Source organism: Leptodactylus fuscus, chromosome 7 (genome assembly GCF_031893055.1).
Source record: "Leptodactylus fuscus isolate aLepFus1 chromosome 7, aLepFus1.hap2, whole genome shotgun sequence".
In the NCBI taxonomy this organism is placed as follows: domain Eukaryota; kingdom Metazoa; phylum Chordata; class Amphibia; order Anura; family Leptodactylidae; genus Leptodactylus; species Leptodactylus fuscus.
The window spans coordinates 109,875,800-109,897,659 of record NC_134271.1 but is presented as its reverse complement, the minus strand read 5'-3'; the positions used below and the strand labels follow the sequence as shown (position 1 = coordinate 109,897,659).

Sequence of the window (21,860 nt, the reverse complement as noted above, 5' to 3'; positions counted from 1 at the left end):
GATGGTGGAATGGATTTTCTAAAACTGCATGCTGATGCTGCCAAGATGGACCAATGTGTACATCTCTGCCTTAAAGTGAATATCCACCATTTTACGTCAGATTGTGTTGCTTTTTATTTTTTATCTTTTTAGGCCATGTTTTAACTCTTATCTCTATAGAAGTAGAAGCGTAGTTTTTGTGACGCAGAGCTCTAATTCTTTGGCATAGACATTTTTAGCCACTCCTAGAGGGAACTTAGAGTTACTCCACTTGCACACATGTTCCATTTAATGCCGCTGTACTTTATTGCAGTTCTATAGAAAAAAGTGGCAATACATATGTCAGACGTGCTGCTCCATTTAGAGAGTGCATACCGGGCACTGTTTTCACAATTTGTAGGATCCTACTACTGACCCCACCAGTCGATTATCCCCTGTCCTTTAGATAGGGCTTGACCCTGTTCAGAACAATAATGAAAAAACAACGGGTCCCATCATGTATTGGATTCATCTGTCTGAAGCTGGTGGGTATCCCAAATTGGTTTATATCACCACTATAATTATGATGTGTGATCCATCCTCAGATATAGTACACAGGTCTACGAGATCAATCACAAGCCCCTTAGTCCATATGGGATAGTGTAAATGGTGATAATGCATCAACCAACTTATGCTATGGGGCTAAAATAAGTAACCTGCCACCAAGCATAAATCTCTCCCTCCTATATGCTGACCACAGATATGATCTGCTGACAGGGCTATAATCTATCTAGATCCTTCGTCTCAGTAATAGAGATGCTTTCAGTCTGCCCAATGTGTAACCTTCCAGGTTTGTTTGGCAACCTCTGAGAGTGGTGCAGCTAATTTCCCCTACACAGAGAACGTAGACACCTATACACTGAGAGTAGGCAGAATGAATGGCAGCAAAAAGAGATGTAGAAATCTGAGGACTTGATACAAAAAATATTTTGCAAATTTAAATAGGATTTTTCACCATTTCACACTCTCTTCACCTCTTAATATGTTCCTTTCCACTGATCCTGCTGCAGTTGGATGTTTTTTTTTCTCTAGCCCCCCACCGTTTTCAAGCAATCAGTGCATCTATTTCCAGTGTCTTATATGCGAACTAGACTCTCCAATGTCTGCCAGGTATCAGGCTGGTGCAGGAAGGGGGCATGACTCAGAGCTCTGACTCTGCTCACTTCTAATTTAAGGAATTCATCATGCTCCTTTTCTGCTCCTGCCTGACACTTCCCACCAGACGGTACAGAATGTAAGTAACAAATGAGGCACCAAAACTAGTAACACTTATTGCTTGGGAATGATGGGGGCTAGAAAGACCATTCCACCTGCACTGGAATAAGTAATACAAAGAGCTGGAGTTGGTGAAAGGTACACCACAAGTGGATGAAATTAAAAAGTGATGACCTGCTATTTGGACATGTCATGGCTTCATGAGAATGGCGATCCACCTTCTGTTACCCCTTTGAATGGTCTACACACTGTTTTAGCGCTACATACCATTTAAAGTTGGCCCTGCTCCCTGCAATTCTTTCCACCCAACTCTTTAGGAAGCTACAGCTGCCTCTATTCACTTAAAAAGCAGTGGAGAAAGTGCAGAACTTCCCCAACACGGTGCGATCCTTAATGTTCATTAGCTCCCACTAGTAGTGGTTACATGTTATGTCTATGTGCTGCATTGCAAAAGAGCTCCGACTACTATAAAGATACTTCATGAATGTACTTGCCTAAAACAATGTAGTAAAAGGTTGAGATTCACTTTACACCAAGGGGTTCACAATAACATTATGTGCAGTAGGGTATTTGGCTTTCACCTGATACCCTGTCGTGGTAGGGGGTGTGGTGCACCCACCCAACACAAAGATATAACATTCAAATCTATTAGAGATACTGAACATATGAAACCTATGGCTCCAGTATTGGGAAAACTTTTTTGCACTATATCCATGGCTAGTGAATGTTTGTGTGGCTCAAAACTTGGATGCCCCAACTGTATCCCACTGGATGCCCTTCACTATCTAAAATCTGCACAGTGATATTCAGAATTTAGCCTGCAGTGTAAGTGGTGGCAGGATGGGCATGCAGTTCTCCCACATGAATACCTAGTTAAAGCTACAGCCCGAGCAGCGGTGTACTCTTGTTAGTCACTCCAGTGGTGAGGTAGCAGAGGCGCTCTACATCATGGTGTCTGTACTACCGCACCACTGGTGGGGGTAACAAAGCAAAGCCATGATTGGCTGCGGCCAACAGTCTCCCAATCATAACTGTATGTTCTCTTTCTACTGTCCCTTCTCTCTTGACACTTGCTCATCTAGTTTTTTTTTGTTTGTTTGTTTTTTGTGTTCATGGGCATGCTAGTGTGGTCATATGTGTTGTGCGAATTCAGCAGGAGATGATCTTTGCAATTAACACAGTTAATATATTGGAAGTTGAGCATCTTTGTGCAGCAGCGTACACACAACTGTGTATAAAGTGGTCCGAAACGCAGACTTGCATGTTGCTACAGAGGAATCTGTTATAATATCTCATAGAAGTCATTTCAGACCTTTGGCAGTAATTGCAGTTGCTGACCTGCTGCAGTCTACACTAGCCATACTATGGATGTAGTTGTTCCTGCGGGTTTCACCTAGAGCCTTTAGCCTTTGCAATATAGAGCTGATAGCCAGGAGAAACCCGCAGCAATACTTGCAGGTGAGCCACAGCAAAAACAAGAAAACTGTTTTTGGGCGTACTTTTGCTCCAGCAGCATGCAGGGGAACGCTCTTTACAATTTCTCTGCTTGAGATTTGGAAGTTTGTCCACTCTGTGTGGACCCCAGCATTAAAGGGATCTTTTCATCACCTCTAGCAGCTCTGGATCTTTACATCCTTTGCATCCCTCCACCAGTTCTGATGCAGTTGGAATTTGCAGTTTTAATCTAACCCCACCATTTCCAAGCAATCTGTGCAGTTAGTTTTGGTGCCTGGTATGATAATTAGGGTTCTATTATCAAGTGGGTGATGTCAGACAGGAACAAGCAAGGGGTGCGCTCCTGAAGTGCCTGCCTGTGGTCAGTATAAGAGAGCTCAGAATACTGCCTCTTTGTCAATGCTGCCTCCCACAACTGAGTTTGCTTCCTTGTATAGCGCCATCATATTCCGCAGCGGTTTACAGACATGGTCAGTCACTGTATGGGGCTCACAATCTACAATCCCTATCAGTATGTCTTTGGAGTGTGGGAGGAAACCGCACTAGTATATAAGACTTTTTGCCAGAGTGGGGATTTTTATCATAATGTCCATTATAAATTGTATGGGTTGGTTGGACTACATAATAACATAGTAGATGAGGTTGGATGAAGACACAAGTTCATCAGGTACAACCTATAACATACAGAGATGTAACTTATAATCCAGAGGTAACTTAAAATTAGTCTATCATTAGAAAATCACCTTTTGAAAAATTCTACTCCTGCCTTCCATCCTCTTCTTCTCACCACTGTTTCTGTAAAAATCCGCCATCACCTCTCACTGCCCCTAGGTTAACTTTTTTCAAGCCCCTCTTCATGTTCTCCTGATCTTCTGGCATCCAACAGTGCGCTATATGCCAACTGCGCATTCTCCACTGCCATTTTGCGGTGGTCTGTTACACGAGTGTGTAACAGACTACCACAAAATGGCGGTGAAGGATGCGCAGTCGGTGTATAGTAGGTGATGCAAGGTTGCTCCGGTAGCGTAATTTGCATATCGCAATAACCAGATTTTTACACTAACGGCGGGGAGAAGAATCGAATGGAAGGTAGGAGTAGAATAACCTTTAGTTCAAAAGATGATTTTCTAAAGATAGACTTCCTTTAAAAAATAAAAAAAAATCCCCCCAAACCAAGCCATGAGGCTGATGACAATTGTTCCATGTCAGGGGAAAAAAATCCTTCCCAGCTCAAATCCGGCAATCATTGTAAAACCTTGGATCAACTTGCCTAATGTTGTCATCACATAGATCATGGTGTGCGTAACTTCAGCTGATGGCAACCTTCCAAAAATTTCTATGCCGGATCATAGGCCAAAATTTGTGCTGTAGCCTCAGCTGCAAAATGGTGATGATTTATATTTATATATTTGTTATATTCTGCAGCACTTTACCATACAGAAAGGTGATGAGGCTTTATCTGCAATATATCTTATTATACTTTTTATATTTTATGTATTTAACCCTTTCACTGCAAAAAAAGTGTCTGCTAGTCATATGCCACTGGTGGCAAGACGCACTGCACCTCATATAATGTATCTTGTATTTTATAACTTATAGGAATGGCTTCAGTTCATGACGTATGGAGTGTGCTGTATATATTATGTTTATAGATATGTTCCTAAAAAATACAAATAGCCAAAAAGATTGCTTGTGCAGTTGGTCCATTTTGTTAATCCATAGTGCAGTTAATAAAGCTAGTAATACACAGTCCAGTCACATTAATGTGACCACCTGTCAAAATCCAGAATAACCACCTTTGGCGGAGCGGACCGCTGTGAAACGTGCAGAAAGAGAGGGGGTGTTGTGGTGATGTTCCCTGGGATGTTGAGCCATGCCGACTCTAGTGCCGTGGCCAGCTGCGCTAGGTTACGCGGTTGAGCATCCATGGCGCCAACAACCCGATTGAGGTGGTCCCACAGATTGGGTTCAAGTCTGGGGAATTTTCTGGCCAAACTCATCCTGGTGCTCCTCGAACCACGCACGTACACTGCGAGCTTTATGACATGTCACATTGTCCTGCTGGTACATACCATCATCCTGAGGAAAAACAATTTGCATGTAGGGGTGAACATGGTCCACAAGGATAGATGCATACTTGTGTTGATCCATCGTGTCTTTCACAATGATGAGTGCACCCAGATGGCTGATGACACGTGCCTTCTGCCATTGGTTATTTAACGTTGACATCAAAAGTAGGCGCTGGTCACATTAATATGACTGGACTGTGTATGAACACCTGGATGAGATTCGGAGTTCCAGTGTCTGTAGCAGCAATGATAGTGCAATCTGTAGAACTGAGCAATGTATTCAATGTAGCTGTCATGGCTGCTTTATAGACTATAGCCATGATGCTAGAGTGAACAGAGCCTTAAAACACAGGTAAAAAAAAGGGTGCTCTGACGGGCAGAGCTGTGCGCCAAGCAGGTCCTTTATATTCGGGATAACAGTTGATTTACTCAGCACAAAGATTGCACTTTGACACACCGAGAAAAAAAAAGAAGCTGTGTTCACTATACCACTAACAATACCTTCAACTGCATTATAAGTGGTCCACAAAGCAGTTTTGGTGGTGGACTCCCTTTTAGGACTGGATTAGTAGCTTGATAGCAGTGGGCGCTGGTGTATTCCATATCTTACATTGCACTAATAATCAGATTTTTCTATAGTCAGGTTTTTCGGGTTCTGCCAATATTTTCGGGAAGATCTGTGACGACCAATTTCGTGCATGCATTTTCAGCTTGGTGTGGCATGTAGTGTTTGTTCCTATATATTCGCTCTGTTATTTGTATATCGCTTCCCCATGGATTATTATGTAGTTTACAATGATTCTGGTATCATCAACAGGATGAAGTAGACAGGGCAGGTCTACAGCGTTTTGTTGGTGCTGTATGCCATTATGGCTATGCTTCATTGGTTGACCAGACAGTCTCCTTGCACATAGGCAACCATATACGGATGAGGCAGCACAACTTTGTGGCTAGTTAACCCTTAGGCCAGGGCCCCACGTGTTTTACAGTACCCGCAAAGTGGATGGTATTCTGGCTAACCATATGCACACATTGCAGAAAAATATCTGCAGCGGAAATGCTACGATTTCAAAAAACGTGGCGGTTTTGTGAATTGTAGCATGTCTATTATACCAAGCGCTGTCATTTTCTGTATAGATAGAATAGGAGCAGGAAGTTCAGAGGAAAATTCTGCAGAAAGCGCTGCGGAACAAAACACATATTGGCTTCAGCTTGCTACGTGGGGCCTTAGCCATAGACTTCATTATCTTGTATCTGTATGTAGTTGTGTTCATATAACATATCCGATAAGGAATGCCAGTGGTTGCTTGCATCTGGAGTGCTGGAGTGGGTGCCTTGACGTCTGAGAGAAATTAGAAGATGTTTCATGTGCATGTCAAAGCATAATATTTTTTTCCTAGCTAATACATATGTTTGATGCTCATATCCTCTGCAACATAACATCTGTGTGTTTTACCCATATTTATGTCTTAGATCATTGTAGTTTTATATCTTAATACTGATGTGTAATGTCCTCTTTTGTTGCAGGAGAGACAGCAAAATACGGGAGAGAATGAGGCACGGGAAATTCTCCAGAAGATTTTCCCTAATGTGTCTGTTTCTTCTAGTTTGGTAAGAATTATATGGTAGGATTTTTGGATGGATGTGGTGGAAAGTGGTATTCTTTTATTTTTCTTATCCTTCTTTCTAATCTAGTTAGACCTCAAACAAGTGTAACTTCTAAGTCCTTAGACATTCAGCAATTTCTCTGTATGTTACCCAAGGCCAGGGGTGCCTATACAGAAAAGGGGGTTCCAAGGTTATCAAGATGTCCGTGCTTGCACCTAGTAAAATAGTAAAACTGCAGTGAACGTGTGGGGGAGAACAGATTGTTTAACCTTTATAGGTTAGCAAGGAATCCCATGTCAAGAGTCAGTCATAGGAAGTGTGCCATCCTAAATCATGAAGGGCACCCCTCTTATGCTTGTATATATGTTCAGCTATGGTGATACCAGGCACTTGCTCTTGTATGGGACCACATATAATTGTGCTGCTTAACTGTGACCAGAACCTGTTGTCAGGTCTTATCAGAACCGCAGCTGTGATTGGTATAGAACATCATGTCAATGAGCAAACCTTTTGGGTATGTTCACACAGTTTTTGGCAGCGGATTTTGACGCAGAATCCGCCTCAAAATCCGCTACCAAAACGATCTTCCATTGACTTCAATGGGAGCTACCTGCTTCTTTTTTTCTGCTAGCTAGTAGCGGAAAAAAAGAAGCTTGATGGCCCTTCTTTCCGCAGATTCTGCGGCTGAATCAGCCACGGTGCGAGGCTCCCTCCCGATTAGGCCCATTCCCACGTCGTGTGAACATACCCTTCCACCTCTGCTCTGTAATGTGACTATTTCCATATACTAGTAATAAAACTAGGGTGGTCCACTTTATATTGATGGTAACATAAAGTTAAGTTTCTTTATGAATTGACTTCTTTTGTGTTTAAAAGTCTTTATTTTTTATTTTATCTTCTCCCTCAGCGGCATTGTGAATGGATCCAAGAGTTTGAGAAGGCAGCAAAAGTGTGTTTGCATGAAAGCGGTGGAGCCGAGAAGGTTAAAGTGAGTATGGGTCTTTTTGTCAGGATTCCCTGTCGCCTGGGAATTGACTTCTTCTAAAAAAAAAAAAAATGTCCTCCCATAACCATTTTCTTTGACCTGCAAAATTTGCAACAAAAATGCAGCTTTTCCCCAATGTCGCCTCAGCCTTAATGTAAGCCTTTCATTCTAATGGAGGAGATTGCACATTAGCTAAGATTCACATATAAGGAAATTTTTTTCAGTATTTTTTTCCCTTTAGAATAGGTTTGTATATGATCAGTAGGAACCCCACCTCTGGGATCCCCACAATCGCTGCAATGGTTATCGTCTCCCATCCCCCAAATCACCCCCAGCTGACCCCCACGTGTATTCGATGATAAATGTGCTATGTGAGAAAACCCCTTTTAGGATCATTGTTAATCTGACTTTGGAATCCTGTCAGTGCACCTGGACACTTTGCAGGTCTAATCCTAGTATGGCCGTTCGATTTAGCCAGAATTTTCTTCTTTTTTAGGCACTGGAGCAGAAGTTGAAGGAAGGGGAGGAAATCCATACGTTGTTGCAGCTGGAGTGTGAGAAGTACAAATCCGTGCTAGCGGAGACGGTATACATTCCTTCTGACTTGTATCACACTTCTTGCTTTATCCTACACAGGTGGGCACTTTTGTTTGACTTGCTATTATTTGTGTTTACAGGAAGGAATTTTACAAAGGTTGCAGCGTAGCGTGGAAGAAGAGGAAGGACGGTGGAAGGTGAAGCTTGAGGAGTCTCAGAATGAGCTGAGAGAGGTTTGTATAGTGACGTCATCTATGTAGCACATCTACATACTAGTTGCTGAAGAGTCAGAACATACAGTTTGTAACCAGACTCACTGAGACTTTTTCATTAAGAGAGATTCAGGTTATGACCTATCCACTGGAGAGATTGGCAGGTGTCCAACTGCTGGAACACTCCTCGCTACAATGGAGATCCCAGGGTGGAGTGACAGGTTACACATACACACTTTTGCTCCACTTATTTCTGTGGGACTGCAGAGAGCAATATGGTGTACTCTGCTTCTCTTCAGCAGTCCCATACAGATGAATAGAGCCAGCGCACCACTTATGTTATTAGTTGGCATCAGAGACCCTTGCCAATCACTATAATGAAGCAACAAGCCATGCCCCTTGTTTTCTGACATTGACATCTTTTGGTCTAGAAGTCTCAGTAACCTTTTTTTTTTTTTTTTTTAGCAAGTGGACTGTAATGCAATGCAGTCTCATTGTAGTGAATGGGATATTTCCAGCAGCAGACATTCACTCTCTGAGTTAGAAGACAAATATATGACCCATAGTAAAGGTGCAAGTAAGATAACCCTTCTTGAGGATGTTCTTGGATAGTGTCTCCTGAAAGCCTTGTGTTAGGGGCAGAATCAAGACTTTCTATTTTCCTATCCCAATTCCAGCCTTCCATGACTGTTTCTTTATGGTATATTACGAAGACTGTAAAAGACCATGAATAAAATATTGCTTACCTTACACTTTTGTTTTACTAACGTGCACCACCGGGAAGTAAGGTGTGGATCAATAGCATGCAATAGGCAATGTGAATGAGGCTTAAGTCTTTGCAAGCCATGACTTCTGCATTGAGCAATTGTGTAACAGAATGACTGTATGACAGCCAGTTCTGAATGAGAACCATATGAGACTTCAGTTGTTGGACCAACATATCTGCACTAGCATTCCATTTTCTTACATATAATTTGCTGATCTGATGTAATGCCTGAGGCCTTCTGCCTGGTTTGGATTGTGTCCATTGTGCAGCTTTGCAGTCAAATCCCTATATCCTTTTTAGAGTACACAGGTGCATCTTAAATGACCGCATTCACGTAATACATTGTAACAAGGCAATATTAACTAATAACTGTAAGGGACTGTATTAAGAAGGTCACCATACCGTATACGAGAGAAGGAGCCTGCTTTACATCAGAGTCGTCTACACTGGGCTTTCTATGGCAAGATCGTGCTACTGGACAGTACAGTGTGCAGTAATAACTGATTCTCAATGTAGAGATCCTGGAAGTCTTCAGAGCAATGCATCCTGGGAGAAAATGCCAAACCGTTCTCCAGCAGGGACAAAACTTCCCAGAGAGTGCCATGCGTTTCATTTTGATGATCATGTGACCTTTTTAGGTTGGACTCCTATCGATCAGTAGATTAAGGGCCTGAGCTCCTGCTTTTCTGAATGAAGGTTGATCCCATGTTTAATCCCTTACTTAGCTTTTAGAAGGATATAGAAATTTTTTTTTATTTTTTTTTTATACATGTCTGACGATAAGTTTTAAAGCTTGGAGTTGTATTAAAGGGGTCTTCTATAATATAAAGTGATGTCACATTAAGATGCTTTATTGGGGTCTGATAGCTGGAAACACTTGCTGTGTAGAAAACTGCAGTTCAGTTCTAAGGCTGCAGTAGGGGGGATTCTGGGCAGTGGGACCACCACCAATTAGATATTGATTACATAGCCTAGTGATATGACCTAGTACTCGAACTCCGAATGGAGGTGTGAACGTAGGGACCGATTGAAGTAGCTATGAGAAGTGAAGCATATGATTGGATGCAGAGTGCGCTGTACACGGGGATGATTGGACCGCATGATTGTGGATGGGCAGGGAAAGAGGTTTAAATAGCCCGGTAAAGTCAGGGCAACTCACCACTGAAATTTGAGCGGCGTTCCTGCCGGCGGTCAGTCCACCTACCGCTGACTTTGCTACACAGCAGTCTCTAATGGCTGTTTAGTTGTGAGGATGTTGCTGATAGACCCCTGATGAATCTTTCTTCCTAGAGATGAAACGCGTAGGGTCAGTGCAAATAGTTAATGGTGTGCTGCTCACTCACTGACAATCTGAACAGGAGCCTGGCCAGTGGTACCTCCCCTCTCTGTTGGCGTGGTGTTAGGCCTATAACCTCGGAGGGATGGGAGAGATATCCACTGAGCCTTACATTTTAGAGGTTCTGTTCTCATTCATGTCTGTTGAGTTTTTGCGCACAGCTTGTGTTGGAATAGGGAGGTAGTAGGAATACGTTGTAGGGTGTATACCTGCAATAGGGCCTCCCATCTTCACAACATCTTTTTTGCAAGTTAGTTCAGGGTGTAGGACATATTTTTACACTTTTTTTCATGTTTTTATGAGTAATACAATAAAAGTGAAGTTTTAATAATACATATTCCGATGGTGGATTGGTCAGCTCCCTTCTGTGAGTATATTCTACAGTAGCAGATCAGATTCGCTTGTGTGGGCAGTATGTTATTGATCACTACTTATTCTTCATAGAATATTTATATTGTTATTTTAGTATGCTATTTTAGGATTATTTTTTACTTATTTATGTTTTGCATTTAGGCAAAGTCAGCCGTTCATTCATTGGAGCAGGAGCTGGATAAACTGCAAAATCGGGGTCAGGAGTCACAAGATGTACGTTTTGAGAGTGATTGTAATAAATCTCATTTTTCCCGGTAGTGACTTCTATGAATATGTGCACACTGGGGCAGATTTATTAACCTGTCTGAGAGAAAATAACTTAGTTGCCCGTAGGAACCAATCACAATGCAGCTTTTATTTTAATCGCGCTCTGGAAAAACGAAGTGCGCACCGTGATGGTCTGCTATAGGTGACCCAGACCGATTTATTTCTAGACCATTGTATAAATCTGCCCCTTTGTGCTTAAATAAGATGCCTTAAGAAAGATACTCCAGTGCTATAAAGAAATACCAAGAAAATGAGTTTTAGGAACCATTCCTTTTTGTGTGGTGGTGTCCTGTAAACCAATTATTTTATCTGTTGTTTTTAGTTGTTAAAAGAAAAGGAACATTTAGAAATTGAGTTGGAAAAAGCAGAAAATGAAAGAGCGACTTATGTGTCTGAAGTCCGAGAGGTAAATAGATACAGTCTCCTGTCTACATATTAGTTCTGTGTATTCACCTATTCCTTAGTTGTACAGTCATTCTGTTTTTGTACAGAATTGGTGACCTTTACAGCTTCCACCAACTACCACATTGCGATTCTGATATCAATTGCCTTGTCATGTAGTGATATATTACCGCTTTACTATGCAGATTTTACTGATATAGAAAATATGTATGGCAACCCTTGTGGGGGCTACTGTGGAGCTGTAACACTTCCAGTTGTCTGGAAACAGAAATAGCTAAGGTATTACCAAGCAGAATTTGAAGTAACATCCTAAGCTCAAGGAGATATAAAGCCAGAGGAATAACTTGAAGCTCTACAATCCAAAATTTCTAATGGGACCCCACTTACTACTGGCTATATATAATACTGATACCTTGTGTTGTAGAGAGACCTTTGGGCCCCCTCAGGCTCTAGGGCCCAGTAGCGATTGCTACCTCTGCTCCCCTGGATATAGCCCTATACAGTAGGGGCAAATTCTCATTCACGTTGCATACAGACACCTGTAATGTCTCTCAAAACAATTGAGTGATCAGTGAATATTGGCTGTGCTCTGTACAGTAGTAGCAGTATAGGGGTGGGATTTATACAGATCTTATCCACATGCTGCACCTAAAACCTGCTGTGTAAAGTGACATGAGCTGCTGTTTGTAAACCCACAGCATGTCCGTTATTGCTGTGGGTTTCACCCTTAGTTCACCTTCAGCTTTCTCTTTGTAAAAAGCTGCTACAAAAATGCCCTTATCCAATGAAGTTTGGATAATCCTCTTTTTGTTAGGGTTTCATGATAATATGTCAATGCAAAGACGTCCTCCATCTGTAGAGAAACCAAGCCACAAGTATGTTTTATCTGCAGTGCCTCTTCAGTTTGGTAGAGGCATTACACCATTCCCAGTTGCATGTAATGTGCAGTGGTATTCTGTCTTCCAGACTTTTTTCTTTCGTTTTTTTGTAATGCTGCTGCTCAGTGCTTGGACGACATGGAGTTCTCAAGCTGGGTGGCCCAGTATTCACTAACTGTTAGGTTTTCTAAACCAGACTGGCCCTTTAAGTGTGAAGTGTAGATCTCTGGTTTTACGGTGTCATGTGTTTCCTGAAAACTTATTTTTCATTCTCTGTCGTGAAAATGAATTAAAAGTATAAAAATCAAATTGTATTGCAGTATTCCAGATTTGAGAGGGAAAAAAATGGCAATTGGCCTAATGTTTTTAAGGCTAAGGCCCCTCGTAACAATCTGCAGCCAAAAAGTGCTGCAGGAAAACTGCAGCGGAAATGAATCACGTGTTTTTTTTTCCGCAGTGTTTTCTAACAGAAAGTCCATAGAGTTTTCCTCTCCAGACTTTCTACTTCAATTATGCCTATACGGAAAACGCTGGCGTTATCAGTAGGATAATTGATGTGCTGCGATTTGCAAAAACTCAACGGTTTTTAATATCCAAGCATGTCCGCTACTGATATTTTTCTGCAGTGTGTAGGTACTGTAAAATACTGAGTTTTTTGCTGTGACGTAACGGTAACTCTATGTGGGTCCCGGCCTAAGTGTGTTTATTAGGAATGGCATATACAGCCGTTCCTGGTGGTACTTCTGCTTTTTCAACACACCCCCCCCCCTTCCCCAGGCTTAGTCCAAATGTAGAGGTCCCATTGATACTCTGCCGTGTATTTGACAAAGTATGTATTCCCTGCAGCAGACTGACTATCCTTTGTAGACAACCTGCAGAGAATTTCATCTCCAGAAGCTTCGCTGCTCCATTATTGGTTTAATCCCAAAGAGAAAACTATTTTATAGACTTATTAGACATGTAGTCTCCAGATATACACAGGTAGATTCACATTTGGCTGCCACTACTTAAAGGGAGTGTACGGAATTACAAAAATCTTACTGCTCCTTCCAGAAACCGTACAAGTCGTACCTATGGGTTGTATCTGATTTCATAGCTCAGCTTCTTTGAAGTGAATGGAAATGATCTGGAATCTCATACACAACCTGTAATTGGAAGAAAGCAGCTCTATTTTTAAAAAAAAAAAAAAAAATCTTGGACAGCCCCTTAAAATCCGCAACTCGCCACCCCATGTGACCTTGGGTTACACGGCTGCTTTAAAAATTGTGAACTTCCTTTCAGCTGAAAGATCTGTTGACTGAGTTGCAAAGAAAGCTTGACGATTCCTATTCAGAGGCAGTAAGGCAGAATGAAGAGCTGACCTTGGTAAGACCCAGTCTCTCTTCTGTGTATCTGAGCCCCCCACTCCTACCTGTCTGCTAATCTATCCTGTTGGGTGTACTGTGGAGCGCTCCCTCTGTCAAGCTTTCAGTCTCTGCTTGTTTTATCTCTATACATTATTAAACACCATACTTATCCTCTTACGCCATAAAATTCTGGAGTGGTTAACCCATTGCATGCATTAGGCTTGATGCACTCTGTAAGATGGCTTTTCAGCAGGTAGAACACATTAACTCACTGCTACTTCTAACTTATATTACTATGCTGATGTATGTGGCTTCAGTAAATCAAACATGCCAAAAGGTTTGATTACTGCAACCCTGCAATCCTACCTGTCAGTGGCGCTGGTCTGGCACTGCAATGTTTGGTTTGGCTCAGGAGAATGGGTTTTGTGTCACATCTCCATGCTCTGTATTGTATTATGTAAAGTGTGACCAGGACAGCACATGGCGTTCTCTTTAGACTGCCTTAAGCTCCAATGGAAGAGGTTCTAGGTCAGGCAACTGGGCACTATAGCTGACTTGTGAGTACGTGGACAGGACATATCTTTTGTAGGAAAAATATGCAAATCTGTTTCCCAAGATGTAAATAGGAAAACAGTGCCTCTAGGGGCAGCCCACTTAAACATCATGCCCAACTTTTTCAACAAGCCTTAATGCTATGATGCGGGGTTTACTGATTTGGCTAAACGTCAGGCATGATGTTTAAGGGGGCTGCCCCTAGAGGGCAGCAAACAGAGACACTGTTTTCCTATTTACATCTTTTGAAAACTTTGTATATTTGAAAAGATTTGTATATTTTTCCCACAATCCCCCAGTGGAGCGAAAAAGGCTTTTGTAAGTCTCCATATGCCTGTGAAAGGAATCTCTCCTTAAGGAGTGATAATATCCCCATAACTTTTGTAATTCAATTCAAAAATGGACACAAAGGGCATTACCTTGGAAAATAGTCTAGCAATTGCAAATATCGGATCGGACAATACTGATTTGTTGATGATGTTGGCCTAGGAGCATGATGTCTAGTAGAACATTGCTAGAGCTGCCACACTGGTTCAGTATCAAAGTGGAAAAACTGAATTGTCTTGGGTGTTGCTTGTGAGTCAAAGGTGGAAGAACTTAGTTGAAGCAGTGCTTACTGAGAAGGCGGCTAGACATCTACATGCTTTGAGGAAGGAAGAGTGGTTTGCTTTGGAAATGCATAGCAATATGTTCTCATCAACAATGTGCTTTTCTCCATAAGTATTGCTTTGACTAGGTTTTTGCACCCAAGATCCACTTTGAACCTTTTGTCAAACAAATTCAGATGGATATAATTTTTTTTTAACCATGACATTTACTGTTCACTAAAAGAGGTATTCTGGTAAATTATAGCTATCCACACGAGAGGGCATTGCTACTATATTTGATAGGAAACCCTACCAGTCATAAAAACAGGAATCCCTCATACCCTCTTATATATGGAGCTGCTGGCTGTGTATATAGTTAGAGTACAGCACTCTATGTCCAATTTCTCCAAGGGATTGGATGGGACAGCAGCATACATGTTTAACCTGCCACTCTCTTAAATCAATGGAGCAGGACTCCTATTCTCTTAATCCTAGTGGGTCCCAGCAGTTGGAACCTAAATGATCTAGTTGTTACCCTTTACCAATTGGCTAACCGATAACAGGGAAAAAAAAATTAAAAATCCACTTTAAAATAAACTTGACTCTGAAAATCTGCAGTCTAATCTACAGGCAGCATGTAATAGAGCAGGAGGTGATGGAGTCCAATGTACGGACCTTACAAAACTATACATCAATTACTCAAGTAAATATTGTGCAGCGACTATTGGGTCAGTGGGTGCTGATCAGTGTGGGCCAATGACTGTACATAGGTTTCCTATAGCATGAGTTCTACGCTAACTTTCTTTGTTTTGTTTTGGGTTTTTTTCCTTGTTCATTTTCCAATATGTCATGATGATGTTATTTCTTGTCTTCTTACATCAATAGCTGAAGACTCAGTTGAATGAAACGCTGAAAAAATTGGAAGGAGAACAGACTGAAAGGCAGAAAGTGGCCAGTGATTTACACGAGGTGTGTGCGTTTTTTGGTTTTTTTTGTAACAGATATACCTTTTACCTCTTCCATCTTTCCTTAAGGGAGTCTGTCAGCAGGAAAATCTTGATCCAACTTCTACACTTTCTAAATATACCTTTCTTATTCTGCATTGCAGCTCCATTTTCATGAAAATCAGCATTTTATTCTTGTGCATATAAGCTGAAAAGGGCGCAGGGGCGATTCTCTTCCTGTTGGGACATCACTCTCTGTTCAAGATATTTCTGCTATAGGACAGGACACCCCCTAAAGTCCTTTTCTGCTAATTTGTGTAGGAATAAAATACAGATATCATGAAAATGGAGCTGCAATCCTATCATATCCTATCCCTCCTATCCTACTAATGTTATAAATGTGAAAGTTTGTATGTTTGTTACTCAATCATGCAAAAAATGCTAAAAGGATTTGGATGAAATTTGGCACATAGTTTGTAACCTCGATTAACACACAGACTACTTTTTATCCGGGTAAATGACATGGCTTCACAACTGTTAACAATTTATGTTAGTATACTATACTATACTACTAATATTAAACTGCTCTTGCTGACAGGACAATTGTTCCGCTAATTTCACTTTGCTGATAAAGCCTGGTCTGTTATCTCTTTATGTAAACACACCGATAATACAGAGTCCATTCTGTAAAAACATCTACATATCTTATATGCATAAGCGTACTGTGTCCCGTTAAGCCAGAGGGAGGAGGGGGGAGAGAAACAAAGGAACTGAGAAGCCCACACTGCAGGCAGCATGCTGATACACTGAGATGGAAAAACCCCTTTAATCCAAATTGGCAGTTTCCCAATTTTAAACATGCTGGGAAAACAACACGGCCATTATATGGCGTCCCAGCGATCTGCTGAGATGCTAGAACAATCACAGGCATGGCGCAAGGAACAAGTTCAGCGGCAGGCCAGCTTGAGACCTGCCGAAATATTGGAGCAGGTGGATCATCGACACCAACAACACTCAGACAAAGGCGTGGGCAGAAGCTAGTACAGAATAAAAGATATCTTTGGAAAGTGTAGAAGCTGTGCTACAAGTACTATTATTAGTCTGATACAGATTTTTCCTGCGACAGACTCCATTTGAGATCTATGTCTACATCCCTTCATGGAATATCCACAGCATGCCTGTCGAAATGCTACAATGACAAAAACTGAACCATGCGAGGATCATGAAAGGATTTTGCTGCATAATCGCTGCGGCTTTGCAGTGGAAAGGCACAAATCCACAGTGAAAATCTGTGGCATGAACTGACATAGCATTTTCACAGTGGGCTCCACAAGGGATTTTTTTTTTTTTTTTAATTTTTTTTTGTAAAATCTTGTCCTTTTCTGTCACTGAACACACTGGATTTTTGCCTGCAATTTTTTTCACAGAAAATCTGCAGTGTACTTTAGACTTTAATAAATCTGTGTCCTGGAATAGAGGTCATATCCCAGATCTCTACTAAGGCTTGTAGGGTTTGTACAACATAACCACTAAACTGTAGATAAGGGTTATCTGAGCTGTGAGTTATATTGGGCTGCTGAGCCAGAAAGTCCTCACCTTTATAACTATTGGACTGACTTATGGAGTTTGATGTTTTCCATGCTGGCCTTGATAATCCCTGCTCCACCAGAGTTTGCTCCTAAACAGAAATCTACACAAGGTCCTTCCTGATATGGCGTTATTTACACCACAGAACTAGTATATATGATAAAACTCATGGGCCTGACCCCATGTAGGGCCCAAAACTCAGTGTCAAAAATTCTTACATGTGCAGAATACAATCCATGATAAATGAATTCCCATATGTATATTTCAGTATTGATGGAGAATATTTTATTTTTAACTTTAACTTGGATTTTCTTCTGTGCAGGCTCAGAAATCTCTAGATCTCATTCAGCTAGAAATCCTAAACAGTACGGGTGACTCCAATGTCATAGAGAATAGCGACATCTCTTCAGAAATGGTAAGGCAACTGCTTAGGGGAGTTGGAGGGTTTAATATCCTGGCCACAAATAGTCTTCTACTGGCTGTCACCCTTTCTGGAGGTATATTTTACTTGTACATGGAAGCTGACGTGTTTGACGTTTTTTACTCCAGGATGAACAGCAGAAGAAAGCGAAAATATCCTCAAGTTTAAGCCAGACAGTGACGCAACTCCAGCAGTGTCTTCAGGCAGTGAACCAGCAGCTCACAAAGGGACGAGAACACTTTCAAGTAATAGGTAATCGAAGCTTTCTTCGTATGAGCTGTAATACCATACATATGAATATAAGTGCTGCTGCTCTTCTTATATTCTGCTTATGTAGAACTGTCCCTGCGTTCAGCTAAACACCACTGATCAGAGGAAATGTGGTAGAACATGAAGGCAGTTCAAGTAAATGGTCAGCTATACCATCCATAGTCAAGTTGGGTCTGTGCCAGCTTATTGACTGGGTTTGTGAATAGTATACCCTGTCTTTTGTGCCTCAATAGGTCATCATGAGACTCCCCGTTAAGATATCTGGCCATGCTTGGCTTGTTCCTATGTCAAATGGCGGATCGTTGTATGGTAGTTGTCAGGTAAAAGAGCGTTGATCACTAGAAAAGCTGCATGGGCATCATAGGGCCCTAAGTAATCAGTCTAGTCTGGGTGAGGGTCTTGTAAAGAATTGCGTACAGCTGCCGCTGGCATGTTTCATTGGCACACTTATCTCACCAAGCAGATTTTCATAGCAGATGTGATACTCTTTATATCAAATTCCCTGCAGGGTGATTTGGCATAACTATATTACAATCACACAAGGCATGCTTTACGTAATTACAACTGAACGCGTAGTCTCACTGTAAATAATACTGGAGATAATAACCTTGTCTTCATCTCCAGTGCAGAGCGTTACATCAATCTCTTATCTCTCCAGCCTTGCCATTCGTGTCCCATCAGCCAGAAATAAGTGGCCACTAATAGAGGGATTTCCCAATCTGTCCTGTAATTGGTGTCTCTGCTGCGCCTTATATACGAGTCCTCCGTAGGGTTCACCTGTAATTAAAATGGAGACCAGTTAAATTACTACAATAAATGTTCCCTGAGCCAAATCTACTGCCTAGTATTTCTCATCACCTCATATAATATTACTGCTAGACCAAGCTGATGTATTTTTACATACTCCTACAATGTTCTGCCCTTGGCAAACAATAAGATTTAGAGTTTCTAGTTTTTCTACAGCAGTTCAGACAATTGAAATAAAGGTCTTATTGGATGCTTAGGGGAAGACTGTCTCTGCAAAACCTTGTTCCTCAGTGGAGTTTAGCAAATCTTTCCTTGTGTGTATAAAAGAAAAGTTCTTACAATGAAGCACAGCAGGAGGAGGGCTGCAAGATTTATTAACTCGCAGTTAGAAGGGGCCGAAGTCTTCTGACCAGGATCATAATCTCTTGGCCAGAGTTGTGAGGTCATCTAGAGGGTCTGTGTTGTCCTGTATTACACAGAGAACTCATTCATCTGACTGGGCACTGTGTAATGCTTAAAGGATTTGTCTAGGAATTGGGAGCAACTAGTAAGGAGGCTGCAGGAAGTGTACAATAAAAAATAGAGCATACTCGCTTATCCCCCAGCACTCCAGTTCAATCTTGAACTACGCTCAGTCACTTGTGACCCCAGGGACCAATACCTGGCCTTATTGAGGCAGCTGATTGGCCATAGTGGTCGCATGAGGCTGAGGACCTCTGGCATCCAGTTAGCACTTCATCACCAGCAGTAGACAGCGGAGCACCGGGGACAGATGAGTACGCTTTTAAAGTTTTGCAGATCCCCCACCCTCCTGATGGGTTGCTCCAATTCCTGGTCAACAGTGTTAATTTCTCCTGTGATGGTGCCACAGACAAACTGAACACTTGCTACCAGATGTCCCCTCAGGTAACTGACCATGACTGTAATGAGAACAGAGGCTTAGAGTGGGACTCCTGAGCAGGAACAATGATATTGGAATTAGCAGAACTTAGGGACTGACTTACAGCACCTGACACAGCCACCTGTAGTGATAGGGCTTTTACAAGTAAGGGACAAACATTGATGGTGGTAGGAATGGAAAAAACGCTTTTAATGAGGGTCTGTCGCCACAACCCAGCATATCAACCTAGATTTGCAGATAGTTTAGTGTCCTTAATCTGTGTTTTCACCTTGTAAATCTGTGTCTCCATTGCTGAGAGAGTAGATTATTTTTAACAGGTCTTGAATATTATTAGTAGTGCAGGCAAAAACCAGAGCTGTTGGCCATAGTGACAGTCCGATTCCTTTAGTTGTGGTTGGCATCAACCCCATTTGGGGTTTAAGGACAGTGCACACTGAGTTTTTTGGTGCTGATTTTGATGCTGAATCCACCTCAAAATCAGCCTCCAAAAGTTCCATTGGGAGGCTTTTTTTGAAGGCTGATTTAGAGGCGGATTCAGCGTCAAAATCAGCGCCAAAAAACTGTGTACACTGACATATACCTTTCTGACCACATGGTCATAAATGTAGTTGACAGCCGGCCTACAGTGGTCAGTATTGACTGCAGCATCTAAGGGGTTTGGCAGAGACAGTCGGGCCCTCAGCAATGCTTAAACATTCTTGGTGCTCGGGAGCCAGTACTACTAGTTTCCTGTAAAGGTTTATATTTTATTGCTTGTTATTGATTATGTTGCATTTTTTAAAAATTCTTTTTCTGAATTTTTTTGAACACAATGTTTGTTTCTTTTCCCAGGATGAAGCCACAAAGGGATTTCCCCATTGAGGAAGTAGCAGAAGGCATTGTAATTAAGATTTGCCAAAATTAAAGCCTTATTTATGTCTTCACCCTTTCTACTTTGTCAGAACACTGAACAGAGCTACATCTTTTCTAATTCTTGTTAAACTACTGATTTAAAACAGGACAATAATAATAAATTAAAAGGAAAAAAAAAAGAGACACTCCGCAGACAGTTTAGTTTTATAGCAAAATAAAACGGAATAAAAAAAACCCTGTTTGGATATTTAGCTCTTTACATTCCTGAAGCTGCAGTAAAGACGTGTACGTACCTTTTTGTTTTTCTCCTTTTTTTTTGTTCAATACAGATTTATTCAGAAGATTCAACTATGATAAAGACGATGTATCAAATATATATCCTTTTATTACAGACGTTGTACACTGTTTTACTTAAAAATCCACTTTGGGAGTAGAGATGCATCTTGATTTCAACCGCAAATAAAACACTCCTTTTTTTTTGTTGCTAATGTTTTTCTTTTAATGGTGTCCGTAGGGACAACAACTTACGTCATCAAGGGCTTCTCCTGGTTTATTATAAATAAAGTTATTGAAACAAGCAGTTTAAGTGCTTACTATCTGTAGTATACAGTTTATAAAGTCCGGCTCTCAGTACTGGGGAAACTGACTTGAATTGGTGAATTGCATGTGTATGGATATAAAGCCCATGTCCACTTTTGCAACCAATTTTTCCATGTTTATATTGTTCCAAATGCATGTAAAATTGAAAGTGAAGGGGCAACACGATGGCTCAGTGGTTAGCACTGCAGCCTTGCAGCGCTGGAGTCCTAGCTTCGAATCCGGCCAAGGACAAAACATATGCAAGGAGTTTATTCTCCCCATGTTTGCGTGGGTTTCCTCCCACACTCCAAAGACATACTGATAGGAAAAAAATGTACATTGTTAGCCCTATATAAAGCTCACAATCTACATTAAAAAAAATTGAAAATGCAGCCACTGTGTAAATGGTATTGGCCAACAATATTCTTCCGTCATGGTAACAGACAACAAAGTCCGTGTAGTCTGATCCCTCTGTCATCTCTCCTGTATCCTAGTTTATACTAACCTACCATATATTTGTTAGGAACATGAAGGAGGAGGTTTGACTTTAGGGTCAGACTACAAATGCTTAACTTATCGGGGCACGTTTAAGTTTACACCAGGTTTCTAGTGTAAAAATGTTGCAAGCCTCGGTTTTGTGGCTTTTTAAACACCAGTTGGTTGGAGGAGTGTGTGCTTGCCATGCCACTTCCATGGAAGTAAGTGTCTCATTGGAATTGCGCTAAATTTAATAATTTACAGTGGATACACCAGTCTTTAGAAATGCTCCCCATTGTCTATTTTCATAGAAACAGACCTTTTGCTCTGCTGACAGATTTTAAGAGGGGACACATCATTGCAGTAGGATGGTCCTGTTAATAAATTGCCCACCATCTGTCCTATTTGTTGACCTAGAAGCCTGGACTGTTAGTCTGGAAGTGTATCATCATTAGTGACAAATCTAGGTTCTGTTTG

At 41.3% G+C, this 21,860-nt stretch overlaps 1 protein-coding gene across 13 annotated transcripts in view; it reads left to right on the top strand.

Annotated features, from left to right (window-relative positions):
• KTN1 (kinectin 1) overlaps window positions 1–20,907 on the top strand; it is an 88,917-nt gene extending 68,010 nt beyond the window's left edge. For 7 of the 13 annotated variants that reach the window (XM_075282723.1, XM_075282733.1, XM_075282722.1 and 4 more), the window contains 11 exons: window positions 6,285–6,368; window positions 7,273–7,353; window positions 7,847–7,936; window positions 8,028–8,120; window positions 10,715–10,786; window positions 11,163–11,246; window positions 13,402–13,485; window positions 15,491–15,574; window positions 17,459–17,551; window positions 17,686–17,809; window positions 20,307–20,907. In XM_075282723.1, coding sequence (XP_075138824.1) covers window positions 6,285–6,368; window positions 7,273–7,353; window positions 7,847–7,936; window positions 8,028–8,120; window positions 10,715–10,786; window positions 11,163–11,246; window positions 13,402–13,485; window positions 15,491–15,574; window positions 17,459–17,551; window positions 17,686–17,809; window positions 20,307–20,311 — 894 coding nt within the window. In that variant the 3' untranslated portion in view covers window positions 20,312–20,907. The remainder of the gene's footprint in view (window positions 1–6,284; window positions 6,369–7,272; window positions 7,354–7,846; window positions 7,937–8,027; window positions 8,121–10,714; window positions 10,787–11,162; window positions 11,247–13,401; window positions 13,486–15,490; window positions 15,575–17,458; window positions 17,552–17,685; window positions 17,810–20,306) is intronic. The other 6 variants (XM_075282731.1, XM_075282732.1, XM_075282726.1 and 3 more) reach the window with 4 other exon arrangements.
• The last annotated feature ends 953 nt before the right edge of the window (window positions 20,908–21,860 follow it).